The sequence below is a fragment of the Cherax quadricarinatus genome, chromosome 61 (genome assembly GCF_038502225.1).
Source record: "Cherax quadricarinatus isolate ZL_2023a chromosome 61, ASM3850222v1, whole genome shotgun sequence".
Lineage (NCBI taxonomy): Eukaryota > Metazoa > Arthropoda > Malacostraca > Decapoda > Parastacidae > Cherax > Cherax quadricarinatus.
In genome coordinates this window covers 5,419,486-5,447,063 of record NC_091352.1, presented here as the reverse complement: position 1 = coordinate 5,447,063, position 27,578 = coordinate 5,419,486, and the positions used below count along the sequence as shown (strand labels likewise).

General features: G+C 40.7%; 2 protein-coding genes across 5 annotated transcripts in view; one reads left to right on the top strand and one right to left on the bottom strand.

The window, feature by feature from the left end:
- Positions 1-1,930: 1,930 nt before the first annotated feature.
- Positions 1,931-10,789, bottom strand: LOC128699283 (uncharacterized). 4 transcript variants are annotated; one of them, XM_053791888.2, is made up of 5 exons: positions 10,705-10,786; positions 10,209-10,301; positions 4,692-4,861; positions 4,146-4,300; positions 1,931-3,254 (listed from the first exon to the last, which is right to left on the bottom strand). In XM_053791888.2, exons 2-5 carry the CDS (start codon positions 10,283-10,285, stop codon positions 3,201-3,203), a joined length of 456 nt encoding a protein of 151 aa, XP_053647863.1. In that variant the 5' UTR covers positions 10,286-10,301; positions 10,705-10,786; the 3' UTR covers positions 1,931-3,200. The 4 variants fall into 4 exon arrangements, with proteins under 4 accessions (XP_053647863.1, XP_053647862.1, XP_069954147.1 ...); XM_053791887.2 differs by having other exon boundaries at positions 10,209-10,364; positions 10,705-10,756; XM_070098046.1 differs by having other exon boundaries at positions 10,209-10,322; positions 10,705-10,755.
- Positions 10,790-11,557: 768 nt separating this feature from the next.
- The window catches only part of LOC128699417 (uncharacterized), a 162,160-nt gene continuing 146,139 nt past the window's right edge, over positions 11,558-27,578 (top strand). The window contains exon 1 of the mRNA XM_053792106.2: positions 11,558-11,757. Coding sequence (XP_053648081.2) covers positions 11,668-11,757 — 90 coding nt within the window. The 5' untranslated portion in view covers positions 11,558-11,667. The remainder of the gene's footprint in view (positions 11,758-27,578) is intronic.

Genomic DNA, 27,578 nt, shown 5'->3' with positions numbered 1-27,578 from the left:
AAAAGAAGTGGAGAATTACGACTAATCCTGACAAGGTCCTTGTTAGCACGATAGGATGTTTTGCATCAACAATTGAAGATAAAGGAGGTATCTCCATCAGAGGTACACCTGTAGCCATTAGAAACCCTAACAAGATTTTGGGATACGAAATGGACAGGCTGCTCCACTCAACATCTCATGTAACTAAAAAGATCAACATAGCCAAAGCCGGTCTTAGCAGTCTCTTTCGATTCAATCAAGCCCCTCAACATGTCAAAAAACATCTGTATAAAATGTTAATAAGACCTATACTCGAATACCCTTGTGTCCCAATGTCATTAACAACAAAGACAAATATGCTACGGTTACAAAGGGTCCAGAATAGAGCTCTTCGCTTCATTACCGATACCAGGAAGAGAGACAGAGTAAAAATGGCAGATTTACACATACAACAAGATATTACTGCCATAAATGTACGCCTTGACACCCTAAAAAAGAAACAACTCTATACAATGCAAGAACTATACATGCCAGATAGAGAACATCCTACACAAGTGGTAAATACCACGGATTACATCAATACTCCTCCTCACAGGACTCAAAGAATGACTCTCCCACAGAGGGTCCGTCGTTTTATACATAAAGATGATTACCCTCGACCCATGATATTGAGCAACCTCCCTGATGAAGAAGATTGGGTAACACCAGAACCCTTCTATGTATACTGAGAACATCATCGCCCCCAATTAGGGAGACATATAACAATCTAATGTAAAAATTATGCTATTTACTATGGCTGGACATCACCTGTAAGAAGCCATTGTCACGGAATTCTATAAACTGGCCAGTAAATTATTGCCTTCATTGTCGCATAAATATCCGTTGTGCAATCGCAAAAAAAAAAAAAAAAAAAAAAAAAAAAAAAAAAAAAAAAAAAAAAAAAAAAAAAAAAAAAAAGCAATTGCAACTTGTATAATTACTACCAATTCAGAGTCATGTACTTATATTCTGTTATATCTATGTGACTCTGATGGGTTAGTCTTATACCTCTTAAAGAATATCTTATCATTTCACGTACACTTTTTAAATTACACCAAAGTGGTTGGGCCACTTACCTTTTATATCCTACCTCTCTCCCCCCGCCCACCCTTTTCCAAAATTTCTATCCTTACCCATCCTTCTTCCTTACCCATCTCACCAAAGCTCTGGTCTGGATACCGAGATACTGGTTAATGTGACTTTGTCAATGGTCCAAGTCGGACCGAAAAGTTGTCGTAAGCTTCTCTTTTATGTGCGGGTTATTTGTGTATCGTTCCAGTCACGGTATTGTGCCCTTTTTTTTTTTGTTATTATCTGTACTGTGGGCCACGGTCTTGTGCAATGATGGTTGTATATTTACGGTTTTAGATGGTTGTATATTTACTGTTTTTGTGGTGGTTTTGGTAGTGTCCCTAGGAGAATCTGGGTTGGCAGTAAGGCTGGGTCTGGGTCAGTAAAATATGTCACCTCTGCTCCTTTTGCCCTCCAGTGACGTCAGGTTAAACTCATCTAGCCTCTCCTGATGTCATACCTCTCAGCTTTGGGACTAGTTTTGTTGCAATTTCGCACTTTATACGCTTAACCAGATGTAGGTTCCATATGAGCCCTGCTTATTTAAGATGGGCCTGACATATGCCGTGAATGCCTCCTTGTTGATTTTTCTGAAAGCTATCCTTAAATTTACGTCTTGCACTTGCTGCAGTGGGTATTCAGTCAATGTGTGCATCAAGCGAAATTCTTGATGAATTCAGGTCCTGGTTCGAGATGACTAATAATTTATTCCTTGTGGAAAGGTTTAGTTTGTGGAAAAGATACCATTCAAGGGATTCCTTGATGTTGGTGAGGGGCTCTTGATTAAGCTAACGCACAGTAGGCATTATAAATACAACAGAATAATACAAACATATTGGTGTACGTTTTATATTATTGTATTGTATCATACAAATTTTTGGAAATTAGACAAAATAAATACAATTTAAAAAAGGTTGCAATATTAGCCTATGTTTATTATTGCAATTTGTACAAATAATTAGAGAAACACTATTTTATACTGAACAAGTATCAATATGCAATTGTAAATAAAGATTTGCATGAAACAATTTAAAACATACCATACTGTTACGTAATACACCTATGCATATTTACATTCATTTTATGTAAAATAGTTTCTCCATAATTATCAAATGTATATGCAGCAGAATAATGACTGAAATTATATACAATTTAAGTATCTTCCATCTAGATATAAACAATATGAGATCAAGACGTCATGGTCAGCTGTTGGGAAGCTTGTCTGGAGTATTCATAGCTCATAAATACTTTTTTCATATTGGTAAAGAATTTACTAAGAATATCAATTAACATATGACCTTAGAATATGTACACGTATGGCGACTGTGTTCCAAGACAATGTATATTCTACTTTAACCCACCAAATAAGCCAATAGGCATATCTATTTATATTATACCCTTTCAGAAAAATCACATTTTGCATTGATAATAGTCAGTATTAGTTTATGCTCACATCAGCCATCCAGTAATGTTGTTTTTACTGAATATTCAATTGTCGTGTGTTAATAAGTCATTTATATTTCTTCTATTCACCAGTAATTATTCATTGGTATGTAACATGGATCCAAACGCTTTTTGCCTCATGATTACAAATTTTAGTGAATGCTTTATCAAAATGCAAGGTAAAACGATGGCTGGGCTCTTCAGGGAGATCCACTGAGGAAAGAGATGCGAAGATGTGTGCGAAGTGATTATCTGCTTGTTACGCGGTCTACTGTTTTTTTCTGCTGGTTCCTAGTGCTAGTCTATTTGCTCCCCGGGAGTGTTAATTTGGTGAGTTACACCTATTACTCAAGGATTTCATTCCATTATACGTAAACCGCGAGGGGAAAATGAAGAGGGTTATTGTAAAATGATGGTCAACAAGGAGCTCCAGACCCCACCTTTGAAGAATTTGGTTCAAACTTATCAAATAAACAATTTCGAAAAAATAAGATAAATCAACTAGGTAATTTATGCCATTAACAAATATTTCTCCATGCTTTAATCAATTTGTATGTAGCCATTAAGAAATGAAAGATCAAAGAATAACAGTTTTTGAAGCTATCAAAAGAAATATCAAAGAATAGCATTCTTTGAAAGAATCTACCCATAGATTCTGAATCTTGTTACTAGGTTTTGAAAGATGATACTACATCCACCACGGTGTTGTGGAGACTGTCCAACTGAAATAAAATCATATAAATAATGAACTTTATTAGTAAGAAAAGCTAAGGTTCTTTTAAATAATGTATTTCAAGATCCACCAATGCCCATTTAAATAGACGTCCACATTTATATACATTCAAGAGAGGAATTTATAATTATATACCCAATTTATCTACATATTAATATACGTATTTATATTTATTCATAAAAATGCGCTAAATCTATTAGGGTCATATAGAAGACCAGTAAAAATACTGTAGGCAGCTGTCTGAAATTTATCTCATATTTATTTACAGTTTACACAGTTGAATTTATTTCAGTTCATGCCGCAGCCTAGCCTTATCTATGGTATACTACCATTTTCTAAGATGCAACCAACAACAGCCAACTAACTCAAGTACTTATTTAATGGTAGATGCACAGGGGCTGATGGAGACTTGTCCACGTCTTATTCTACCTCAGCAAGAACACTTAAACCCTCGTTGCATGAAGATTTACCGCAAATTTCACAATACAACACAAATTCCTAATTAACATCTACGCCATTTGCATTCTCAAAAAAAATTTCCCTTTGGGGGCATTTCGATAATATAACAATCTGTTTAAAGTGTGCACGAACAGACATTGTAATAGCAAGTAATTCGAACATATTTCTAGCTTTTTAAATAAAAGATACTACAAGCTATGTAAATTGAGACGTAAGTGAAAACTATTCATCATAATAAAGTGCATCACACCTATTGGTGGATCCTACAAAGGTGAAAGAGTTCCTTGATGCTAGTGAAGGGATCTTGTTCCTAGGAACTGGAACTCCCTTCTTCTTCCTTGGATATCTGTACCTACTATTCCTCAGGTGCTATATGACCCCTATAGGTTTAGTGCTTCCCTTTCAGTATACTAATAATAACCTGTTGGTGAAAAGTGGTGTTCATATCCTGGGCAATTGTGTACAGTTCTTGAATGCGAGCCATGACAGTTTTTTCCTCTTCGTGCAGCTGACACAAATGACTCATACATTCCTCAATGGAGGTTTCAAGCTCATTTTTACTCTGATCACTGAAGTCTGTGAATATTAAAGCACAGTAGGACAATTTATAGTAGAGAAGTACATTATACGAACAAAATAAAACAAGTGGTGACGCAAATGAAAGGATATTTTAAAAGGGATGGTTATATTAATCAAGGATTATTTTTATGCTCTTAAATATGTGGCTTAAAATAATTTTGTATGTTTAAAATCATTTATGATCTTTTTCCTGAAACATGGACAATTGGTGTTAATTAAAATAATTACCAATAGTTGAATTTTTTTGCGAACGGTTGGGTGTTACATCTAATGCTTTTCATTTACTTCCTGATAGGCATCTCCACACTCCGTGAAAATGATAAAAAGGGGGTTATATTTAATGACGAATGTTATCATTGTTATTACAAATATTTTTATATGAGCTTACCCTTCCAAATGACAACCGGGTCAGACGAAGTCTTTAAGTTATCTGAGTTGATTATAGAAGCCATTAATTTCTGGTTAGCTTCATCACTCTCCTCTGACAGTCGTTGTTTCTTGACACTGATCTCCGTCGCGTGTTGCTGTTCCTTGGTGTGATGCTGCTGCATAGTGACACTGAAATTGATAACAATAATATTAATAATAAAGTAGATTATATCCATGACATATTTTAAACATAACTATCTGTATTATGAACTCAAGCTATATTTAGATGGGAACAGTGGAGTTGCTAGGGTTGGTGTCACCCGGGGCGGCATCTTTTGGTGTCACCCCCATGAAATCCAAGGGCGGTGGGGATGGAGGGGGGAAGTAAACTCCAGTTACGTACTACTGCATGACCAGTGACTAATGTTTAGCAATGAGAACGTTTAAGGGCCATAAACCGAACAGGAGAATACTTCTCAACTTTATTAATGATAAAATAAATAATCGTAGTAATATTGAGGAAACAAACTCAAATACCACTTTGAGTACAGGCAACAGATCCTACATTTATTCATCTTCAACACTGCAACCTTCATAACTTTGCACTTGGTGGAATTAAATTCTAGTATCCACGTTTCAGACCAGACCTGAAGCTTCTCCAGATCCATTTGTAGGCGTTTTTGGTCCTCCTCTGCGAACAGGTATATTTCTGACTTTTATCTTCCGTCATGTCATTCACGTATAAAAGAGCAGCATCGGTTTTACAGCAGCACTAACTCTTGTGGAACCCCACTCGTCACATGCACCTATTCCGACACTTCTCGAACAATAGCTCCTCGTTTGCCTCCTGTTAGATATGCCTTGATCCACTGTAGTGCCTTCTCTGTTATTCCTGCCTCCATGTATGTACTCAATGTATGTACTCCATGTATGTACACAAGGGTATCTTGGTACAGACCTGAAATCAACTTTATCAACTTCTACTAGTGAGAATGGCTGGATTTAAGAGGGACCTGACCTTCCAACGACATCATTCTTATCTCTACTAGTGGCCTACATCTCACCTCCTGGCGTTATATAAGGCTCCATCCTGTCACTTCAACTCCATATTGTTTCAGACTATGGGACAATACTCTTCTCCAGACTGAGGGACTGACCACCTCAAAACTTCAAGGGTGATGGACTGATTACATCGTCTTCAAGTATCTTCTGTTTCTATCAACTTTTCTGTACTCGACTGAAGAAGCCTACTGTGTAGGCTTACCTAACAACCTGTCGGTATTTTATACCATTTGAATGTTCACACTACACCTGTTTGAAGAGATAAATTAAAAATATTAGTTAATGGTTCACAGAGTTCCATTTTGCATTCCTTAAGAACCCTTGAAAAAACCTCATCAGGACCCGGCGACTTATTTTGCTTCAGTCTGTCTATGTGCTTCACAACCATTTCACTAGTGACTGTGATGTTACATAATTTATCTTCTTCTAGCCCATTATAAAAATTAATTACTGGAATATTGTTAGTGTCTTCCTGTGTAAAAACCGAGAGAAAATAATTATTTAAAATCGAGCACATTTCATTCTCTTTGTCAGTAAGATGCCCATAGTCATTTTTAAGGGGACCTATCTTATCTCTAACCTTTGTTCTATAGACCTGGAAAAAACTTTTAGTTTTAGTTTTAGAATCCCTAGCAACTTTAATTTCATAGCCCCTTTTAGCTTTTCTTATCCCCTTTTTAATGTCCCTCTTAATGTCAATACACTGATTCATAAGATGACCCTCACCTCTTATGATACGCCTATAAATTCCTTTCTTATGCCCTAGTAGATATTTCAGCCTATTATTCATCCATTTTGGGTCATTTCTATTTGATCTAATTTCTTGATACGGGATAAAAGTTCTTTGAGCAGCATGTACAGTGTTCAGAAAACTGTCATATTGATAGCTCTCTTCGTTTCCCCAGTCAACAGATAGTAAGTGTTCTCTAAGCCCATCGTAATCTGCTAAGCGAAAATCTGGGACTGTTACTGAGTTATCCGTACTATCATACTTCCATTCAATGCTAAATGTAATTGATTTGTGGTCGCTAGCACCGAGCTCCTCTGAAATTTCTAAATTATTAACAAGGGATTCATTGTTTGCCAGAACTAAGTCAAGCAGGTTATTACCCCTTGTAGGCTCTGTCACAAACTGCTTCAAAAGACAATCCTGAACTACTTCTAAGAAGTCGTATGATTCTAAATTCCCGGTCAAGAAATTCCAATCAATATGACTAAAGTTAAAGTCTCCTAGAATTACTACATTATCGTGTCTTGTGGCCTTAACAATTTCCTCCCATAGTAGTCTCCCTTGGTCCCTATCTAAGTTTGGGGGACGGTATATCACACCTAAAATCAATTTTTCATGCCTCCCTGAAAATTCTATCCAAACAGACTCTGTATGTGTTACTTCAGATTAATACCCGTTTTTATGCAACAGTTCAAGCGATCTCGGACATACAATGCCACCCCACCCCCCTTCCCGATACTTCTATCTACTTGGAACAATTTAAAACCCTGAATGTGACACTCCGCAGGCATGTCTCGATTTTTCATATTGAATCACGTCTCAGTTAAGGCAAATACATCAATGTTACCTGCACTAGCAACTAGTCTCAACTCGTCCATCTTGTTCCTATCACTACGAGTATTTGTGTAATATATATTTAAGGACCCTGATTTCTCTTTACCCTTCCTGCTCCTTTCTGTTATTCCGCTAAACCTATTACTGTCCTTGTCAATTAGTGTCACTGGCTTTTCAATATCCACCTCATTGTGCCTATTACTAGTTCTCCTAGTACTCATATTACTACCCTGCGACTTCACTGTTTTCCCGCCAAAACCCATACCACTAACTATTCCTAGTTTAAAGACGTAACAGCTCCCTCCACTGCGTTGGCCAGTGCTCCCACCCCACACCTAGATAAGTGAACCCCATCCCTGGCATACATGTCATTTCTGCCATAGAAGAGGTCCCAGTTGTCAATGAATGTTACCGCATTTTCCTTACAGTATTTGTCCAGCCAGCAATTGACACCAATTGCTCTGGACAACCATTCATTTCCAACTCCTCTTCTTGGCAAAATACCACATATGACATTGTTCCCACCCTTCCTCCTAATTATCTCTATTGCTGACCTATACCTGCTAATCAGGTCCTCACTCCTACGTCTGCCAACATCGTTGCCTCCAGCACTGAGACAGATAATAGGATTGCTCCCATTACCTCTCATGATGTCATCCAGACGGCTAACAATATCCTTCATCCCAGCCCCAGGAAAACACACTCTCTGCCTTCTACTCCTATCCTTCAAGCAGAATGCCCTATCCATGTACCTAATCTGGCTATCCCCAACAACAACAATGTTTTTACCTTCCTTGGCGACGTCCGTCGTGATGTTCCCAGTAATCGACTCACACTCGTTAGGTAGCACTACACCTTCACTTGTGGAATTCGTAAAGACGTTCTCGATGGTTTTCGTTGGGGTTTCTAGGGATGTCTCACTCACGTCAGCCAATGTTTCCTTGGTGCTCGTTGTGACATTCCCAATAGAACACCCACATTCGTCAGGTAGCACCGAAAATGGGTTGGAAGTTTCCACAGTAGTCTTCTGGGTCCTTGTTGTTTCTGCCTCTCCAACAGTCTTCTTGATCCTCAGCTTGGTTCCATGTTGCCCAGCCACTGACCAAGCTCCCCTCTTAACCTGGGGACTCACAACAGGATTACTTCGAATCCTCTTGTTCTCCTCCGTTAATCGCCGTATCTCCTGCTTAGCAACCCTGAGCTCTTCTTTCAGCTGCTGGTAAAGTTGCTTAAGAGAGGGCATCCTGGTTCAGATTCACAGAGAGCACACAAACAGGTCTTCACAGAGCTAAGTACACCTCACCACTCAGTTGAATAAGGCTGGTTGTCCCTTTTTGGATTGTAAAAAGTATTTCTAGCAACTTTAAAAGATTTATCAATTACATTTCTTGGGTATTTTAAATCATTACCTATTTCATAAATTTTGGATATTTCCTCATCTATGAACTCAGGACTACAAATTCGTAAAGCTCTCAAAAACATTGATGAGAAAACAGACAGTTTGACTCTATCTTGGTAATGATTTAAAATACCCAAGAAATGTAATTGATAAATCTTTTAAAGTTGCTAGAAATACTTTTTACAATCCAAAAAGGGACAACCAGCCTTATTCAACTAAAAATATGTTGGTTCTCCCTTACCGTGAAAACTTGGTTGATATGCATTCTCTTCTTAAGACTTTTAATATTAAAGTTGTATTCAAAAATCTTGATACAGTAAAAAAACTTTTGATAAAGAATTCCCCCCAAAATGCTGATGGATGTGTCTATAAGATTCCTTCTAAAATTTGCGATAAAGTTTATTACGGTCAAACTGGTAAAAATCTCGAACTAAGATTAAAACAACATAAATATAGCATTAGAACTGGACAAGATTCCAATGCTCTATTTATTCATGTAAGAGATTTTAACCATTCAATTTATTTTCAAAAAGTTGAGAAAGTAGTATCAAGCAAGTCCATGGTCGACAGGAATATAATTGAATCTTGTTTCATAAAAAGCAGTTTTGACAATAATATGAATATTTCCTTTGGTTTATATAAATTAGATCCATTTATAATTAATAGAATTTGGGAAGAATTTAATAATACACTGGACAAATAGTATTTTTTAAAATTTTCTTGGGTAGAATAGTTTGTTGGTGGGTTGTGCGAAGGACCTGTCCAGTTGGGCCGGGGCGCGTCAGGTGTTTAACTGTTGTGGGATCTGATAGTGAGGTGTTGGCCAGACCCCTTATATACCTTCCTTGGATGCTTTACTTTCATAGTTCCTTGATAATGTGAGTAGTCACGAAAGCGCTTGGAATTTCTCTATTCTTTCACAGTGGTTGTTTTGCATATTCTGAAATCACCTGTTTACTGTGATCTTATTGCATATATATATATATATATATATATATATATATATATATATATATATATATATATATATATATATATATATATATATATATAAACACATCGGCAGATTCCCACCAAGGCAGAATGGCCCGAAAAAGAAAAACTTTCATCATTCACTCTATCACTGTCTTGCCAGAGGAGTGCTTTACACTACCGTTGTAAATCTGCAACATTAACACCCTTCCTTCAGAGTATATTATTATTATAATAAAAAAGAAGCGCTAAGCCACAAGGGCTATACAGCTTCAGAGTATAGACACTGTACTTCCCATCTCCAGGACTCAAGTCCAGCCTACCGGTTTCCCTGAATCTTTCATAAATGTTACTTTGCTCACACTCCAACAGCACGTCAAGTATTAAAAACCATATGTCTTCATTCACTATCAAATACGCTCACGCATGCCTGCTGGAAGTCCAAGCCCCTCGCACACAAAACCTCCTTTACCCCCTCCCTCCTACCCTTCCTAGGCCGACCCCTGGGGTCAATATTTACATCGGTCAGCAAGACTTACTCTGTCAATCGTTTGAGGACGATTCCTGGTGACTGTGGGGGCGGCATGGCAGGTTTGACCTCACGAAGAGATTCCATTATCCAACACGATCACCTGGAAGGTTCACACGATCACCTGGAAGGTTCACACGATCACCTGGAAGGTTCACACGATCACCTGGAAGGTTCACACGATCACCTGGAAGGTTCACACGATCACCTGGAAGGTTCACACGATCACCTGGAAGGTTCACACGATCACCTGGAAGGTTCACACGATCACCTGGAAGGTTCACACGATCACCTGGAAGGTTCACACGATCACCTGGAAGGTTCACACGATCACCTGGAAGGTTCACACGATCACCTGGAAGGTTCACACGATCACCTGGAAGGTTCACACGATCACCTGGAAGGTTCACACGATCACCTGGAAGGTTCACACGATCACCTGGAAGGTTCACACGATCACCTGGAAGGTTCACACGATCACCTGGAAGGTTCACACGATCACCTACGCAAAGTGTATCGCTTTATATCCTTCAAAAAATACAAGAGTGCAGCAGATGAAGTCGTCCTCACTCAGCCAGATGTTCCCGCCTGACCTGCGGCAGCGGCAGACAGCAACTCTCTCATCCTCAATTATATTTGTTTCATCAATTTGCTTCATGCAAGTAAATAATGAATGATAAATATTTTTCTGATATTATTATTTATTATTATTATTATTATTATTATTATTATTATTATTATTATTATTATTATTATTATTATTATTATTATTATTATTATTATTATTTTTGTTGTAAAATGCGTTGTTTTTGCAATTTGTTTCCATGTTTTACGTTATATACTTTTATATTTATTATCCTCAATTTAGAGCATGAAAATAAGTCATAATTTTTTCATATAATTATTAGTATTATTGAGCGTATTTTTTTTTATCTAAAAACTTTATTACTTTAGGTTAAAATTAGATATTTCCTTATTTATTTTTATAGACATAATTTCATTAAATTTTCGTTAACGTAAACTGCGTTCATTATTGAGTGAACAATTTTGCCTCATTTGCAAATATTTTAACAAATTCGCATCTCAGTAGCTTTTCTAAATACTATATTTAATATATATATTCCACAACTGTCTTGTAATTACTAATAAACAAGATTATTTTATTCATAGGGTTTAAATGTTAAATGCGTAGTAGCCATCCAGGTCTTGGGGAAGAAGAAGCAATTAAATTTGATCCAAGGAAGGTTAGGATAGCTCCACTTTCTTGAATCTAGATCCTTTCAGAAGGAGCATCAAGGCACCATCCTTGAAAGGATAAATTAACAAGAGCCTAATAAGCTTGATGTCCGCCATGACACGTGGCTGCGCGGCACCTGGCAGGTCCTACCCTACTTTTTCGACCAATTTTAGCGTCAATATCTAACTCTAGTGCTTCTGGATGTACAGGTCGACTGGGGAATATTCAGAGGATGCTTGTACCACGCAGTGAAGAGCGGCAAGTGAGGGACATAACAGATAAAGGACAAAATATGCGAGAACCAGCTGTCACACCACTGAAGGTAGGTAGGCGTTAGGAGTACCTTGACGTAGGTGATGAGCTCTTGATCCACCGTGATTGACTCCTATTTCCCAGGCGCTGTATGACTCCTATAGGTTTAGTGTTTCTTTTGAACAATAATTATAATCCTCTACGGTTAATCTGCATTGCGTAATAAACTATGTAACATTCTAGAACTATGGTAAACCTGTATACTATATTCTAGAACGATGGTAAATCTGTATACTATATTCTAGAACGATGGTAAACCTGTATACTATATTCTAGAACGATGGTAAACCTGTATACTATATTCTAGAACGATGGTAAACCTGTATACTATATTCTAGAACGATGGTAAACCTGTATACTATATTCTAGAACGATGGTAAACCTGTATACTATGTTCTAGAACGATGGTAAACCTGTATACTATGTTCTAGAACGATGGTAAACCTGTATACTATATTCTAGAACGATGGTAAACCTGTATACTATGTTCTAGAACGATGGTAAACCTGTATACTATATTCTAGAACGATGGTAAACCTGTATACTATATTCTAGAACGATGGTAAACCTGTATACTATGTTCTAGAACGATGGTAAACCTGTATACTATGTTCTAGAACGATGGTAAACCTGTATACTATATTTTAGAACGATGGTAAACCTGTATACTATGTTTTAGAACGATGGTAAACCTGTATGCTATGTTTTAGAACGAAGGTAAACCTGTGTACTATGTTCTAGAACGATGGTAAACCTGTATACTATATTCTAGAACGATGGTAAACCTGTATACTATGTTTTAGAACGAAGGTAAACCTGTGTACTATGTTTTAGAACGATGGTAAACCTGTATACTATGTTCTAGAACGATGGTAAACCTGTATACTATGTTCTAGAACGATGGTAAACCTGTATACTATATTCTAGAATGATGGTAAACCTGTAGAGAACGAAGGTAAACCTGTATACTATGTTCTAGAACGATGGTAAACCTGTATACTATGTTCTAGAACGATGGTAAACCTGTATACTATGTTTTAGAACGAAGGTAAACCTGTATACTATGTTCTAGAACGATGGTAAACCTGTATACTATGTTCTAGAACGATGGTAAACCTGTATACTATATTTAGAACGATGGTAAACCTGTAGTTTTAGAACGATGGTAAACCTGTATACTATGTTCTAGAACGATGGTAAACCTGTATACTATGTTTTAGAACGAAGGTAAACCTGTATACTATGTTCTAGAACGATGGTAAACCTGTATACTATGTTTTAGAACGAAGGTAAACCTGTATACTATGTTTTAGAACGAAGGTAAACCTGTATACTATGTTCTAGAACGATGGTAAACCTGTATACTATGTTTTAGAACGAAGGTAAACCTGTATACTATGTTCTAGAACGATGGTAAACCTGTATACTATGTTTTAGAACGAAGGTAAACCTGTATACTATGTTCTAGAACGATGGTAAACCTGTATACTATGTTTTAGAACGAAGGTAAACCTGTATACTATGTTCTAGAACGATGGCAAACCTGTATACTATGTTCTAGAACGATGGTAAACCTGTATACTATGTTCTAGAACGATGGTAAACCTGTATACTATGTTCTAGAACGATGGTAAACCTGTATACTATGTTCTAGAACGATGGTAAACCTGTATACTATGTTCTAGAACGATGGTAAACCTGTATACTATATTTTAGAACGATGGTAAACCTGTATACTATGTTTTAGAACGATGGTAAACCTGTATACTATGTTTTAGAACGAAGGTAAACCTGTGTACTATGTTCTAGAACGATGGTAAACCTGTATACTATATTCTAGAACGATGGTAAACCTGTATACTATGTTTTAGAACGAAGGTAAACCTGTGTACTATGTTTTAGAACGATGGTAAACCTGTATACTATGTTCTAGAACGATGGTAAACCTGTATACTATGTTCTAGAACGATGGTAAACCTGTATACTATATTCTAGAATGATGGTAAACCTGTATACTATGTTTTAGAACGAAGGTAAACCTGTATACTATGTTCTAGAACGATGGTAAACCTGTATACTATGTTCTAGAACGATGGTAAACCTGTATACTATGTTTTAGAACGAAGGTAAACCTGTATACTATGTTCTAGAACGATGGTAAACCTGTATACTATGTTCTAGAACGATGGTAAACCTGTATACTATATTTAGAACGATGGTAAACCTGTATACTATGTTTTAGAACGATGGTAAACCTGTATACTATGTTCTAGAACGATGGTAAACCTGTATACTATGTTTTAGAACGAAGGTAAACCTGTATACTATGTTCTAGAACGATGGTAAACCTGTATACTATGTTTTAGAACGAAGGTAAACCTGTATACTATGTTTTAGAACGAAGGTAAACCTGTATACTATGTTCTAGAACGATGGTAAACCTGTATACTATGTTTTAGAACGAAGGTAAACCTGTATACTATGTTCTAGAACGATGGTAAACCTGTATACTATGTTTTAGAACGAAGGTAAACCTGTATACTATGTTCTAGAACGATGGTAAACCTGTATACTATGTTTTAGAACGAAGGTAAACCTGTATACTATGTTCTAGAACGATGGCAAACCTGTATACTATGTTCTAGAACGATGGTAAACCTGTATACTATGTTCTAGAACGATGGTAAACCTGTATACTATGTTCTAGAACGATGGTAAACCTGTATACTATGTTCTAGAACGATGGTAAACCTGTATACTATGTTCTAGAACGATGTTAAACCTGTATACTGTATTCTAAGACGAAAGCTCCGTGTAAATATGCAACATAATATAAAATTTTCTAACGAAAATCTCTGGTTTGGAGACATTAACATCAATAGTCTATAATTTTTTTTTGACCAAGGGAGAGGAGGGAGTGCATTAATACAGCTATATGTTAGGCAAGATTTGTCCGGAAACAGGACAAGTGTTTCCTGACGCTGGTCTTAGTCATACAATGACCCGCAGCCAGAGCTTTTGGTCATCTGACCGAGGCCTTCCACTGGCTTACCCCTCCACCCCTTTAAAAATTATGGTTGTGATTATAACCATTTTTTCACTGCCGAAGGGCTGTTGATCCAGGGAATGCAGCCACTTTGCCCTTCCTCGAATCAAACCTCATTACCTTCCGTTCCACAGGCGCTGTATGACCCCCTTCGGATTTGGCGTTTATCCAGGAATATAAAAAAAAATTGCATTCAGGATTTACGAGTGGCTCCCTCTTCCTTCTTCACCACGTACTCTCCTTTCTAGAGAAGTGCCTTGATGCCGATGAGGGGCTCTTGATCCAAAGAACTGGCCTCTTCCTCCTCTTCCTTGGATCAAACTTAAATGGCACCCATTCCACAGGAGCTGTATGACCTCTATGAGCTTAGTACTTCCTCTAATTAAAATAAAGAAATAAAATGCAATATGTTGTTCAAGACTTCTCTTAAAAGACTATCAAGGGTCTAATCTAAGACTTTCAAGGTCATCTTATGACCAAGAGATCAGATGGTGCAACTATTAATTTTAGGCTCATACATATTGATATTTGACACCTTTATCACTGATAAATCTTTTAAATAGTCTTGATAATAATTTTAAAGTTTATCAGGTATACACAAAACAAAAAATAAATAATTAGTTTTACAAGACTTGTGAAACTAACCTTAACTGCAAATACAAAAAAATAATTTATTTCTATTTTCTCAATGTATTTTTGTGTTTTATAAAAATATTTGTGCCTGTCATGAGTGATTAACTGTTAAAGAGTTCTGCGTTGTAACAGGTTTGTGAGTATTCTTTCCCTCTTGTCATGAAAATTTAACCTGGAGTTTACCTGGAGAGAGTTCCGGGGGTCAACGCCCCCGCGGCCCGGTCTGAGACCAGGCCTCCTGGTGGATCAGAGCCTGATCAACCAGGCTGTTGCTGCTGGCTGCACGCAAACCAACATACGAGCCACATGCCAGGTAAATCTTAACTTCTGTTTATCTATACTTTCCCGTGTGTTCATTATCTTTTAATGATTTTTAACCTTGTAATGTTACCCTTTCTGTGCACCACAGGTACGTATGTTAGAATTATTTCTTTTTCTGCATATATTTACTGAAGAAATAAAAAACAACGAAACTGAACGAAAAGTGTCTTAAGTTCTAGCACTGACTGAAAAAAAATAAAAAGCCCAGAAGAGTTTGAAAGGATAGGAGATAAACTTAATAAATTTAGATGTATATGTGAGAATCAGAGATATGGAAATGAACGAGTGTAAATGTTGAAGTTAAAATTGTATATTTTAGAATAAAAGTGGGACGTGGGTAATAGTCATGACTGAGGTGAGAGGAATGTAACATAGAGATAATTATATTATAAATTATTTGGAGCAGGTACACCCATGTGGGTTATTCATTTTCCATTCATAAATCTATGGCCGTGTTGATGTTGTATTTCCAGTAAGACTTTTTCTTCAACTATTCTTAACTATTATTCGTTTACGTTAAAAAAAGAATTGTAACAGTATTTGCCTTGCATGATAAAAAGTGGGGATTTTCTTGCCGTTCACTTTAATATTATTAATAAGGGGAAAACTTTTCACAGTGGTTTATTATATTTTGTCAGTTATTAGGTTTGTTAGAAAGTGTTGAAACTTAATCTTCCAATTCTCTTGCGAGTTATTTCATCATATTCACACTTATGGAAGCTTTTGCAGTTATATTGTGAATTTTGTTTGTACGGTGAAGAATCAAGCAAACATAAAAAAGTGCAATATGTATCTGGTGGCAGTACATCATGCAATCCAAATTCAAGATGTAAAACAATATATAAAACTACCAGCCTCACTTTCCCCGCTCAGCCCTCGCACAGGAGGATGGGAATGTTGGGCTGGGTAACACAATAGCACATAGCACCTCAACAACTCCCCGCAGGGATGCTTACATGTCTGCAGAGTGTGATTCATTGTGTCTATATTTCTCCCCCTAATGAAAGCATGCTTGGGTCGGCCCACAAGTGCTTCTGAGAGATGATATCTGCACGAAAAAGAATGGACAAACGTCTGTTTTTAGTAGGCAATGCGGGTACATTGTTTCGTATCTTATGTTTACAAGAGAATGAATTACTGCTCTGGCGGCTCGAGTTATTGGGAGAAGCAGAAATATGGATGTGCTTTGGATAATCGACGTTTATTGCTGTTTGTGAGTCAGTCAGTCAGTCAGTCTCTGTCTGTCTGTCTGTCTGTCTGTCTGTCTCTCTCTCTCTCTCTTTTTTTTTTTTTTTTTTTTTTTTTTTTTTTTTTTTTTTTTTTTTTTTTTTACATAGGGTTTGACAAGGTTAAGGATCCCTAAATTTATTGACAAGCTATTTACAGGTTAAGGATTCCTAACTTTATTGGCAAGCTAAGAGCTGTTACCAACATCAGCTCATTTGAAATCATTTTTATTGTTATGAGACATACAAGTAGGGAACAGGATGAAGTTGGAGCCATCTGTGGGCCAGCATTTTCATTTGATCAACTGACTTTATCTCGTTGACATCATTATGCTGTACGAATGTGTTCCATACTCGAGTCACCCTGGGTATGTATGATCTCAGATGGAGTGATGTTCTGGAGAAGGGTACAGCCAGAGTGAAGTTGCTGCTTTCTGCCCGTCTTGTGGCATAAAAGCTTGTTTCATGCTGTCCTCGAAGTGGATCCAAGTGTGGTACTTTGACAATATTGGCCTTGTACATAACAGTAAGGCCACCCACATCCCTCCTATGTTGAAGGCTCTGATGAAATGACAGATCAATCCAAGATGGGTCTAGGCGAGAGATGAGACGTCTTGCTCTGTTCTCTACCCTGTCAAGCAGTCGCAGATGAGAGGGGGGGGGGGGCAGGCAAACCAAGAAAGTGGAGCATACTCAAGGTGTGAGCGTACTTGTGCCTCGTACAGGATCTTGCAACCCCTACTGTCAAGCAGATGCGAGATATGGCGAAGTGCTGTAAACTTCCTGGCTGCCTTGTTTGCAAGATTTACAACATGGTTCTTCATGGTTAGTTTGGAGTCAAATTTCACCCCAAGGATATCAACTTCTTCTCCAGGTGCCAACACCCTCCCATTCATCCTTACTACTGCACCAGCATTACCATCATGGTGCCTAGAGACGATCATCATTTGCGTTTACTCAGGTGCAAATGTTAATTGCCATCTATTTCCCCAAGCTGATATAGCTCTCAGCTGGTGATTGATGTAGCTTAGAGCAGCTGGCATTTCTTCTCTTGGATAAGTGAATGTCAGTGTACAGTCGTCTGCATATGCATGTGATTCTGGGATGAGATGAAGAAGGTCGTTGAAGTAGACATTCCATAACAATGGACCCAGCACGCTTCCTTGTGGAGCACTTGCCCCAATAGGATGTCTTGCTGATTCCGTTCCATTGAGAACTACACTTAGAGATCTACCATGAAGGTAATCACTGAGGAGACATAGCGTAGAGCCTGCAATTCCCAGTGCTTGAAGTTTTGCTAAGAGGCCCTGGTGCCACACCCGGTCGAAAGCGCCAGCAATGTCCAGTGCTACCACACAGCTGACTTTGGATTCATCCAGTGACTGGTGCCACTTAGTGGAGAGGTTTAATAACAGATCAGCAGCAGAGTAACCTTTCCTGAAGCCATATTGACGATCACAAAGTAGTGAGTGGTAGTCAAAAAACTCTGTCATTTGTCTTGAGAATATTGTCTCAAGGATCTTACCAGGGATTGACAGGAGTGACACTGGTCTGTAGTTGCTGATTTCTGCTCTGCTCTTCTTTTTGTGAACAGGGACTACATTTGCCTCTTTCCATAGAGAGGGCCATTTACACTGTACTAGGCAGTGCTGAAAGATGCGAGTTAGAGGTGCTGCTAGGTGGTCTGCACATCTTCTCAACAATCTTGGGCTCAACTTGTCTGGGCCCACAGCCTTTTCTTGATCAAGCGATTTAAGTAGGAAATGCACCTCCTCCTGCCTTATTGTCACCACTGACAGTTTTGACACAGTTCTTGCAGCTAGCCAAGGAGGGTCCCTTGCTGGATCAGGAACTTGCATTTTGGTAGCAAAGTGTTCAGCAAAGAGGTCCGCCTTCTCTTGACTACTAGTAGAGGTGGTCCCATTCTGTCGATTTAGAGGTGGAATAAGTTCATCAGGCAGATAACCTTGTCTGTCCTTGACCAGGGACCACCAGGGTTTGGAGCCTACCCTACCTGATGCTAGCTTTCTTTTAGTGTCCACCTCCCATTTAGCCCATATGCCTACAGGCTTGCGTGTGCAAGTTCCTTTTATAGGTGGTAGGATGTCTCTTATACCTTCGCCATGCTTTGTACTTAGCAGTAGCAGCCTCTCTCAAACGAAAGCCAAACCAAGGCTGATCTGTAGGCTTCCTCACATATTGCCGGTGAGGAATGTGTTCTTGTTGTAGATTAAGGATGTGTCCAGTGAAGGCTTTCACTTGGTTGTCAACATCCCCTTGGAGAAGAGCATTCCAATCGGTGGTGGCGAGCTCAGAGCAAAGGGCTGGCCAATTACCTCTTTCCCATAGCCAGGTTGTGCGTGTGGACTCCTCACCTCGTTCTGTTGGGATCTTAAGTGTCGTAAAAACAGCCTTGTGGTCAGACGATCCAACGTAGCCGAGGGGTTGACAAGTGACTATGCCTTCTGCCAGATCACTCACTACTGGGTCAAGGGAGGAGCCAGAGATATGAGTAGGGAAATCAACAAAGTTTCTCATGTCAAACACTGCAAGAAGGTCATCAAAGTCCCTCTGTATAAGGTGCTGGTTGAGGTCACCAACAATTATAATATGTTGACAGTTGTGTTGTAGCAGAAGGGAGTCAATATTTTCCATTAGGAAGTTGATGGGGTCTGCATGTTGCCACTGAGGTCTGTACATTGCACATGCTAGTACAGAGGTACTAGTGTTTATACAGAGCTTGAAGAACATCATTTCAAGATGTGTAGTGGTGGCAACATCAATGTGCTGGGCATGAACACTTTTAGAGAAGCACACAGCAACACCTCCTCCTTGCTCTTGCCTGTCTCTTCTCATCCATGAGGTGTAGCCAGCAATTCTTGCAAAATTTTCTGGAGTCCTGTCATCCAAAAATGTTTCAACAACAGCTATTATGTCGGGACGTCGAGTGTTCACAAAACTATGTGTGAGCTCTCCAACATTAGTAATGAAACCTCTAATGTTGGCCGACAGGATGCTGATAGACTGGCTCCTCATGATGAAGTGGTCAGCTTGAGGTGGTGGGTGTGTAGGGAATGAAAGGTGCCTGCCCTTGAGAGAGGTAGGGTACTGAGGCAGCTGCAGGGATGTAGGTTTGTGGTCTTGTATAAGGCACAATCCCACCTGCTGGGCTGGGATAGGAGTAGCTAAGTGGGTGACGTGTGAGAGTGTTCACCAATTCAGAGATCCTGCTGGTTTGTTCTGAGAACAGGTCTCTAAACAGGTGGCCCTGTCTGTCAAGTTCCTTTTTCTTCCGACACTGGTCCTCCTGATGTCCTTTCTTGTAGCAGTAATTACACCTGGTATCTCGCAGGCAGTTGTTGGCAGTGTGCCCCTTCCGGTGACAGCGAGAGCACAGCCTAGGTGCCTGGGAGGGTGAACTAGGATTTGTTGCACCTCCTGTGTTTTGCAGATTTGTCCTCAGATTCTGCCGCTGGAACTGTGTTAGTGGAGGGTGAGACGGCTGTAGATGTCTTCCTTCCAGCCCTCTTCAGTCCTCTCCCCCGCCCTCTACCAGTTTGACGATTGTCCTGGTTTCCTACTTTTCGCAGTAGGTGCAGGGGCGGTGGGCCTGTCTTTCTGCCCTTTTATGGTGGAAAACTCCTTCAAACTTCTGAGAACCTCTCCCCAAATTCTGGAAAGTTCCAGGTGCCTCTCTCTTTCTTTTCTTCTCTCTTTCTTTTTCTTTTCCCTCCCTTATAGACCCGGTTTTAGGCTAACGCGGACTAAACTGTAAAGGCCAACTTTGTCAAAAATGAAATCTTAATTTTTCAGTCTCGGATTCTTTGGACTTGGCCCTGATCTCGCTATTTTATTATTATTAATTTAATATTATTATTTTTATTATTATTTCTTAAAATGCTAAAACCCTTAAGGTTTAAAGCGCAAAAATGGGAAGTAATATAAAATGATTCAGGAAAAGTTTACCCAATTTGGATCAATACTTTCCAAAGATCAAAGGGATTCCTTTAAGGGGAAGTTAAAGTAGGGGGAAAGTGGGTTTGACCCGGGCTCTTTCATCGAAATTTCAATCTAATTTGTCTTAGGGGGGGTTTTTACTATCGAAAAAGAGATGTACTGTAACCAACTTGGGCTCAAACTTTTCCCGGTAATTTAGAAGTCAATTCCTCTTTTTTCAACCCTCAGTTTTGACGTCGAATTGGAGGAGGGGCCCTTTGGGGTAACCCCTTAAAATTTTCCTACAAGAGCCCTTTCCACTTTGGCCCCCTCTGTACCGGCAATGCCAGGAAAAGGAGTTAGGGAGGACAAAGTAACTACTTGTCATTCACGTTTGTGATATTGGTACTTATTGTTCATCAAGTACAAGTTGACTTATGACTACGAGAGATGATAAGTAATATCCTAACAATAATTCAAAAAAACCCTACTTTTTAAGATATATTTTAAAATGTTTTGAAGGCCCACATCACCTTAACTTTAAAAATTTTTTTTTTTTTTTAACCTAACAAATTTAACATTAAAGTAAATTTTTACTAGTAATTTTTTAAAAATGTTAGGTTAATGTATAAAAACATATTTTATTTCCCCCTTAGCTTTTTGTATATTATACCGTACCAATATGGAGAATGAGGAAAAAAAGTTTTTAAATAGCGTGTGGAGCTGGCAAAAAATCCGGTGAGAACAAAAACCCCTAATTTTTTTGATGTTTTGACATTTGTTGTCTCCGGTCCTAACACGTCTGGGAAATGGGGGAAAAAGAGGGGTGTGTAAGGGGGGTAGTTAGTGCGAAGGGGGGAAAAGGGGTAACAGTAGGGTGGTGTGAAGGAAAAGGAGTACGAGTTGTATGAGATTTGGGATAGAGGCGAAATCAATGTAGTGGACGTATGAGGGGGGACAGGAGGGGGTGTGGTAGTAACCGTCTCAGCATTGGGCGTATGCCACCCTCAGGGCGAGGCCACTGGTTCAACGAACCTTAACAACTTTCTATAATTTCCGTGCCCTCCCAAAAAAAATAACCCACAAGAATAATGAATTTTTTGGTTTAAGGTTTAAATCAGGGGTGACGGCAAATACGTTAAAATTTTACTTCCCGTCCACTACAAGGCTATAGATGGTGGCAGATGGTCAAAACAGTAAACATGTTAAAACCCAGGTCCATAAAAGGGCAGTCGTTATCTGTCCCTTTTTTTACTTCTAAATTTTAGAATTAGAGTAAACTCAGATATACTATACATTGGGGGAGTTGAGAAAAAACATTACACATAAAACTGAGAAGTACACCGTTCAGCGTATATACACTGTAGTACGCATTGTGTATTTAAGTTCACATCTGGTTTTGAATTAAAAATACAGTAAGAATTTGTTAAATGGTTATATTACAAGCAAAAAACTAAAGCGAAATAAGCCATTAATAAGTATTTTCTAAGTAGATTTTAAATTGTTAATATAAACATTAAATAAAACAATGTTAAATGGAAGGAAAAAAGAAATTAAAATTTTTTCTTTATTTTATCCGTGAATAGAATACAGAAAACAAAATATTAAAGGAAAATAAAGATAGTAAATATAGAAAAAAGTAATTATAGAAAATAGATGGCGGAAAAAAAGTTTGGGAGGGTTTAAATTTTGCCTAGTAAAAAAAAATAAATGTATATATTTATGGCGGATAAAAATGTTGGTAGGTTATTCCGTGTGAATGTAGAGGGCTTTATGATTCTTTTAATCAAGCCTGAAATATTACCCCCCAGGGAAGGTTCCTTGATGTTGGGGAGGGGGTCTTTATTTAGGGGAAATTGGGTCTGTGCTCCCGTTGGCCGAATTAAGCCTGAATGTTCCCATCCCCCGGCGCTGTATAAACCTTTGGGGTTTAGCGCTTCCTTTTTAATAATAAAAGAAATATTACTAAAAATCACGAGGAAGGGAAAACGGGGGGTAATCAGGTTTAATAAAAAAGGGGGGTCCATTCTTCTTAAGTGGGAAATTGGGGCTACGAAACTGGGTTAAAAATTGATATGCATTCCGGGTTTTATTATTTTTTTCTGACTTTAAAAATTTTGTTTTATTATTTGCCTGAAAATATTGTGCGTGTTTTTCTGGGGATGTTTAGACTACTGAGGTAAGCTTGATAAATTTTCTTGGAAAAAAATACCGGGAGGATTGTTCCCCAAAATGGTTGGGCGTGACCAGGGGGTCCATGTACGGGGTTGTCTGCTATGTCCAGAAATACGAGCAGCAGGAATGTCATTAACTAGAAAAATCACTGGGTTTATTTTTATTACCAAACGTCTATTAGGAAAAAAGTATTTTGTTCATTTTGGGATATCCACGTGTTCAACGGGAAAATTATTTTTTGTTAGATGACGGGTATATAAATAAGAGTGTGATATCTCAGTGTATAAGAAATAACAGTATACTTTAATTCTTTTTTTGAATTAAATAATTTTAAAATTTAGTATAAAAGGGGAATTGAATTTAAAAATCAAATTACAGTTGGTAAATTTTAAATCTTGAAACTTCATAGCGTGTCTGGTCGTTTAGCCCATTAACATGACTTTTCCAACAGATGGGTAGTGTTTTTAAAAGAAAATGGACACCGATGCTGATAATATCAGATTGACGACCTTTGTTCATGAACTCCTGCCCCAGGCGCCAGTTCAGGTTTGGGAGGGAGGGGGAAAACTTGAACATTGGTCAAACCGGGGAAATTTATTTATGTAGATGAAAACGGTGACCGAAAATTAATAACACTTAATTTTCCAGTGGGCCCCAAAATCTTTCCTTTTTTTTCCGTTCCCTTCTCATTTTTTAATTTTTTTTCCCAAAGGGAAATGGGCACCCCTTTTTCCTTGGTAAATCGATTACCTACCATTTTTTAGGGCTGTTGTCTATTTGGTTTAGTGCCCATGAATATAAATTAATCGGAATGAGGAGAATTTACAAAAATAATAGGAAGGAAAATAGAACCTGGTTTAAAATCATTCCTACCTGAGTACTACAAATTATATCAGCAGGGAAAAGATTTAAAAACATAAATGCATTAACGAAGAGGTGGAAGAGGAGGACAAGGAAAATTTGTGGAATTATTTAAAAGATTCTAAAACATAGTAAAAAACAGGGCATTAGAGGAAAAGGAAGGCCTTGCTCACACTCCACATAGTTTCCATGACAGAAGCAAGGGGTATGTGTTTTTATGTTCCAAGGGTTGAGCCTCCCCTCCCTTCCACGGATCAAATCTGATACTTCTTACCCCCAGGGGAAGAAGCCCATGTTTTGGCGCTTCCAGAATGTAATACTAATAAAAAAAATAAAAAAATAATAAATAAAAAAAAATAAAATAATAATAATAATAATAATAATAATGTAGGTGTGCGAGGTAAAAAAGAAATCGCCCGAAGGAACTGAATGCATAACAAATATTGAAATCAGATAAATATCTCACCTTGGATGCTGACAGAGTTACTAAGCAGGCCACCAACGAGCTTTGCAACAAATCAGACTATCTGCAAGATAATGGGACAACGGTCGAAAGGCTGTCCCACTAACTGTTTGCTTTACAAAATGAGTTTTCATCACTAAGAAGAGCCTTCGTAAATGTGAACAAGGAGGCATCCACGTGACTATGCAAGGAATATTTAAGAACAGCAGCAGGGACTCCAATGGAAATAATTCAAATTGACTTTATTGATTTAGCAAATGTTTCGTGTATAAAATGTTATTTTTACATTCCCATATAAAATGTTATTTTTACGTGCTCATATATACCCTTAAGACTAATGTAAAAGAATTTTGTATATTACGTACCCAAAGCCAACATGAAAATTACTTAACCTTCACCAGTCCCAAAAAAAAAGACCTAGGGATCTTAACATTTAATGAGGATGGCCTAACCTACTTCAGTATAATATTCATTTCTAATCTGTGGGTAAGTTGAGAATTGTTTCAGCCACGTATTGTAGACTTATTCATCTCTTTGAGTATTCTGTACGTCTTGATCATGTCGTTGTGATCATTACTTCCCAGTGACACGAGGTTCATCTTCGTACATGTATATTCCTTTCATCAGAAGATAGGCAAAAATTAATTTAATTGTTGTACCAAGAAATTTTTATAAACTGTCGTCCATCAGGCATCCCACAGGGAGAGAGAGAGAGAGAGAGAGAGAGAGAGAGAGAGAGAGAGAGAGAGAGAGGGAGGAAAAAAAAAAAATAGATAAGTGGGGGAAACAGGGCGGAGGTAGAGGTAAATTTAAAAGGGGAGAGAAGGAAAATAAATAGTACAGAAACGAAAAAAGGAGAAAAGGATTGGGGGGAGGAATGGGGAGGGAAGGGAGGAGAGTGGTGGGGGGGGAGGCAGGGGGGAGAATGATGGGGAGGGGGGAGGGGAAATGATGGGAGGGTAGGAGAGGGGAGGGGAAGGGGAGGGAGGAGAATGATAGGGAGGAGGGAGGGAAAAATGATAGGGGGGGGAGGGAGAGAAAGGGGGAGGGGGGGGAGGGAAAATGAGGGGGAGGAGGATGAGTGATGGGAAGGGGGGGAGAGGAGAATGATAGGAGGGTAGGGAGGGAAAAACGGGAGGGGGGGAGGGGGAGAGTGATGGGGGGGAGGCAGAGGAGGGGGGGAGGGAGAAAAGGAGGGGGAAGGTGGGAGAGGGGGTAAGGGGGGAAAAAAAGAGGATGGGGGGTGGGGATAGGAGAGTAAGGGGGAAGGAAGAGGGTGGGAAGGGGGGGGCAGTAATGGAGAGGATAGGTGGAGAGGGAAAAGGGGGTCAAAATAGGTTGGGTTAGGAGAGAACAGTAAAGGAGGGAGGAGGGACAGAAGGGACCCTTAGCTGACACCCATAAGAGAGGGATATGGGCAGGAAAAAAGGGGGAGGCTGGGGAAAAGGGGGGTGATGGGGGGAGATGTCGCCCCCCAAGGGTCAGGGGGCAACAACCCCGTTTTTTTCAAGGCGCCCCCCCCCCTCCCCATGCCCCTGCAACCCTTTCCCTCCTGGCCCCTTCTCCCCTGCCTCTCCCCCCCCTCCTCCCGCCCCCTCCCCCCCCCTCCCCTTTGCCCCCCCCTCCTGCCTGCCCCCTCCCCCCCCTCCCCCTCCCCCCGGGGCCCCCCCCCTCCCCTCCCCTACCTGCTCCCCCTCCTCTCCTGCCTGTTGCCCCCCCCCTCCCCGGGGCCCGGCCCCTTTCTCCCTGCACCCCCCCCTCCTCCCGCCCCCTCCTCTCCCCTGCCCCCTTTTCCCCTACCCTACCCTGCCCCCCCCTCCTCCCCCCCGGCCGCCCCCTCCTCCTGCCCCTCCCAAATTTCTTTCTGCCTGCCTTCTCCCTTCTGCCCCTTCCCCTCCTTTTTTTCCTGCCCCCCTCCTCCCGCTTGCCCCTCCCCCGCCTCCCCCCCCCTTTGCCTGCGCCCCCTCCCCTGTTTTCTGCCCCCCCTCCTGCCTGCGCCCTCCTCTCCTGCTTGCTGTCCCCTCCTCCTGCCTGCCCCCCCCCTCCTGCCTGCCCCCTCCCCTGCTGCCCCCCCCGTCCCCCCCCCTCCGCCTTTTTTCCCCCCCCTCCTGCCTGCCCCCCCCCTTTGCTCCCCTCCTCCTGCTACCCCTCCTCCGCTACTGTCCCCTCCCGTCTGCCACCTGCCCTGCCTCCCCCTTTTACCCCTGCCCCCCCCCTCCTTGCTACCTTCCCTCCTGCCTGTGCCCCCCCCTCTTGCCTGTCCCCCCCCTCCTCCTCCCTTTTCCCATCCTACCTGGACCTTCCTCCTGCCTGGGCCTCTCCATCTTGCCTGGCTCCTCATCCTGCATGCAACCTTCCTCCTCCTCCCCGGGCCTCTCCATCCGCCGGGGGCCCCCCTCCTCCTACCTGGACCTTCCTCCCCCGGGCCTCCTCCATCCTGCCTGGGGCCCCTCCCTCCACCCCCTGCGGCCTCCCATCCTCCCTGCGGCCTCCCACCCCCGCCTGGGGCCTCCTCCATCCTACCTGGCCCCTTCTGCCTGCGGCCTCCTCCACCCCTGCGGCCTCCTCCATCCTACCGCCTTCCCCCCGCCTGCGGGCCTCCTCCATCCTGCTGCGATCTTCTCCTGCCTGGCCTCCTTCCATCCTGCCGGGGGGCCTCCTCCATCCTACCTGGACCTTCCTCATGCCTGCTGCCCCTCCCTCCCTGCCTGCGGCCTCCTCCCTCCTGCCTGCGGCTCCTTCATCCCCTGCTCATGGGCCTCCCTCCATCCCTCATGACCTTCCTCCTGCCTGCGGCCTCCTTCATCCTGCCTGGACCTTCCTCCTGCCTGGCCTCCTCCTCCCGCCTGCGCCTCCTTCCATCCTGCGCGCCCTCCACCCTTTCCCCCTGCCCTTTCCTCCTGCCTGCTCCCCCCTCCCCTCCTGCCTGCGCCCTCCATCCTGCCGGTCCTCCCCCCGCCTGCGCCTCCTCCCATCCTGCCTGCGGCCCCTCCATCCTGCCTGGGGGCCCTTTCCCATCCTCCCTGCGGCCTCCATCCTGCCTGCGGCCTCCCTCCATCCTCCCTGCCCTTCCTCCTGCCTGCTTCCCTCCCCTCCCTGCCTGGGGCCTCCATCCTGCCTGCGCCCATCCTGCCTCGGGCCTCTCCATCCTGCCCAGGCCTTCTCCTGCC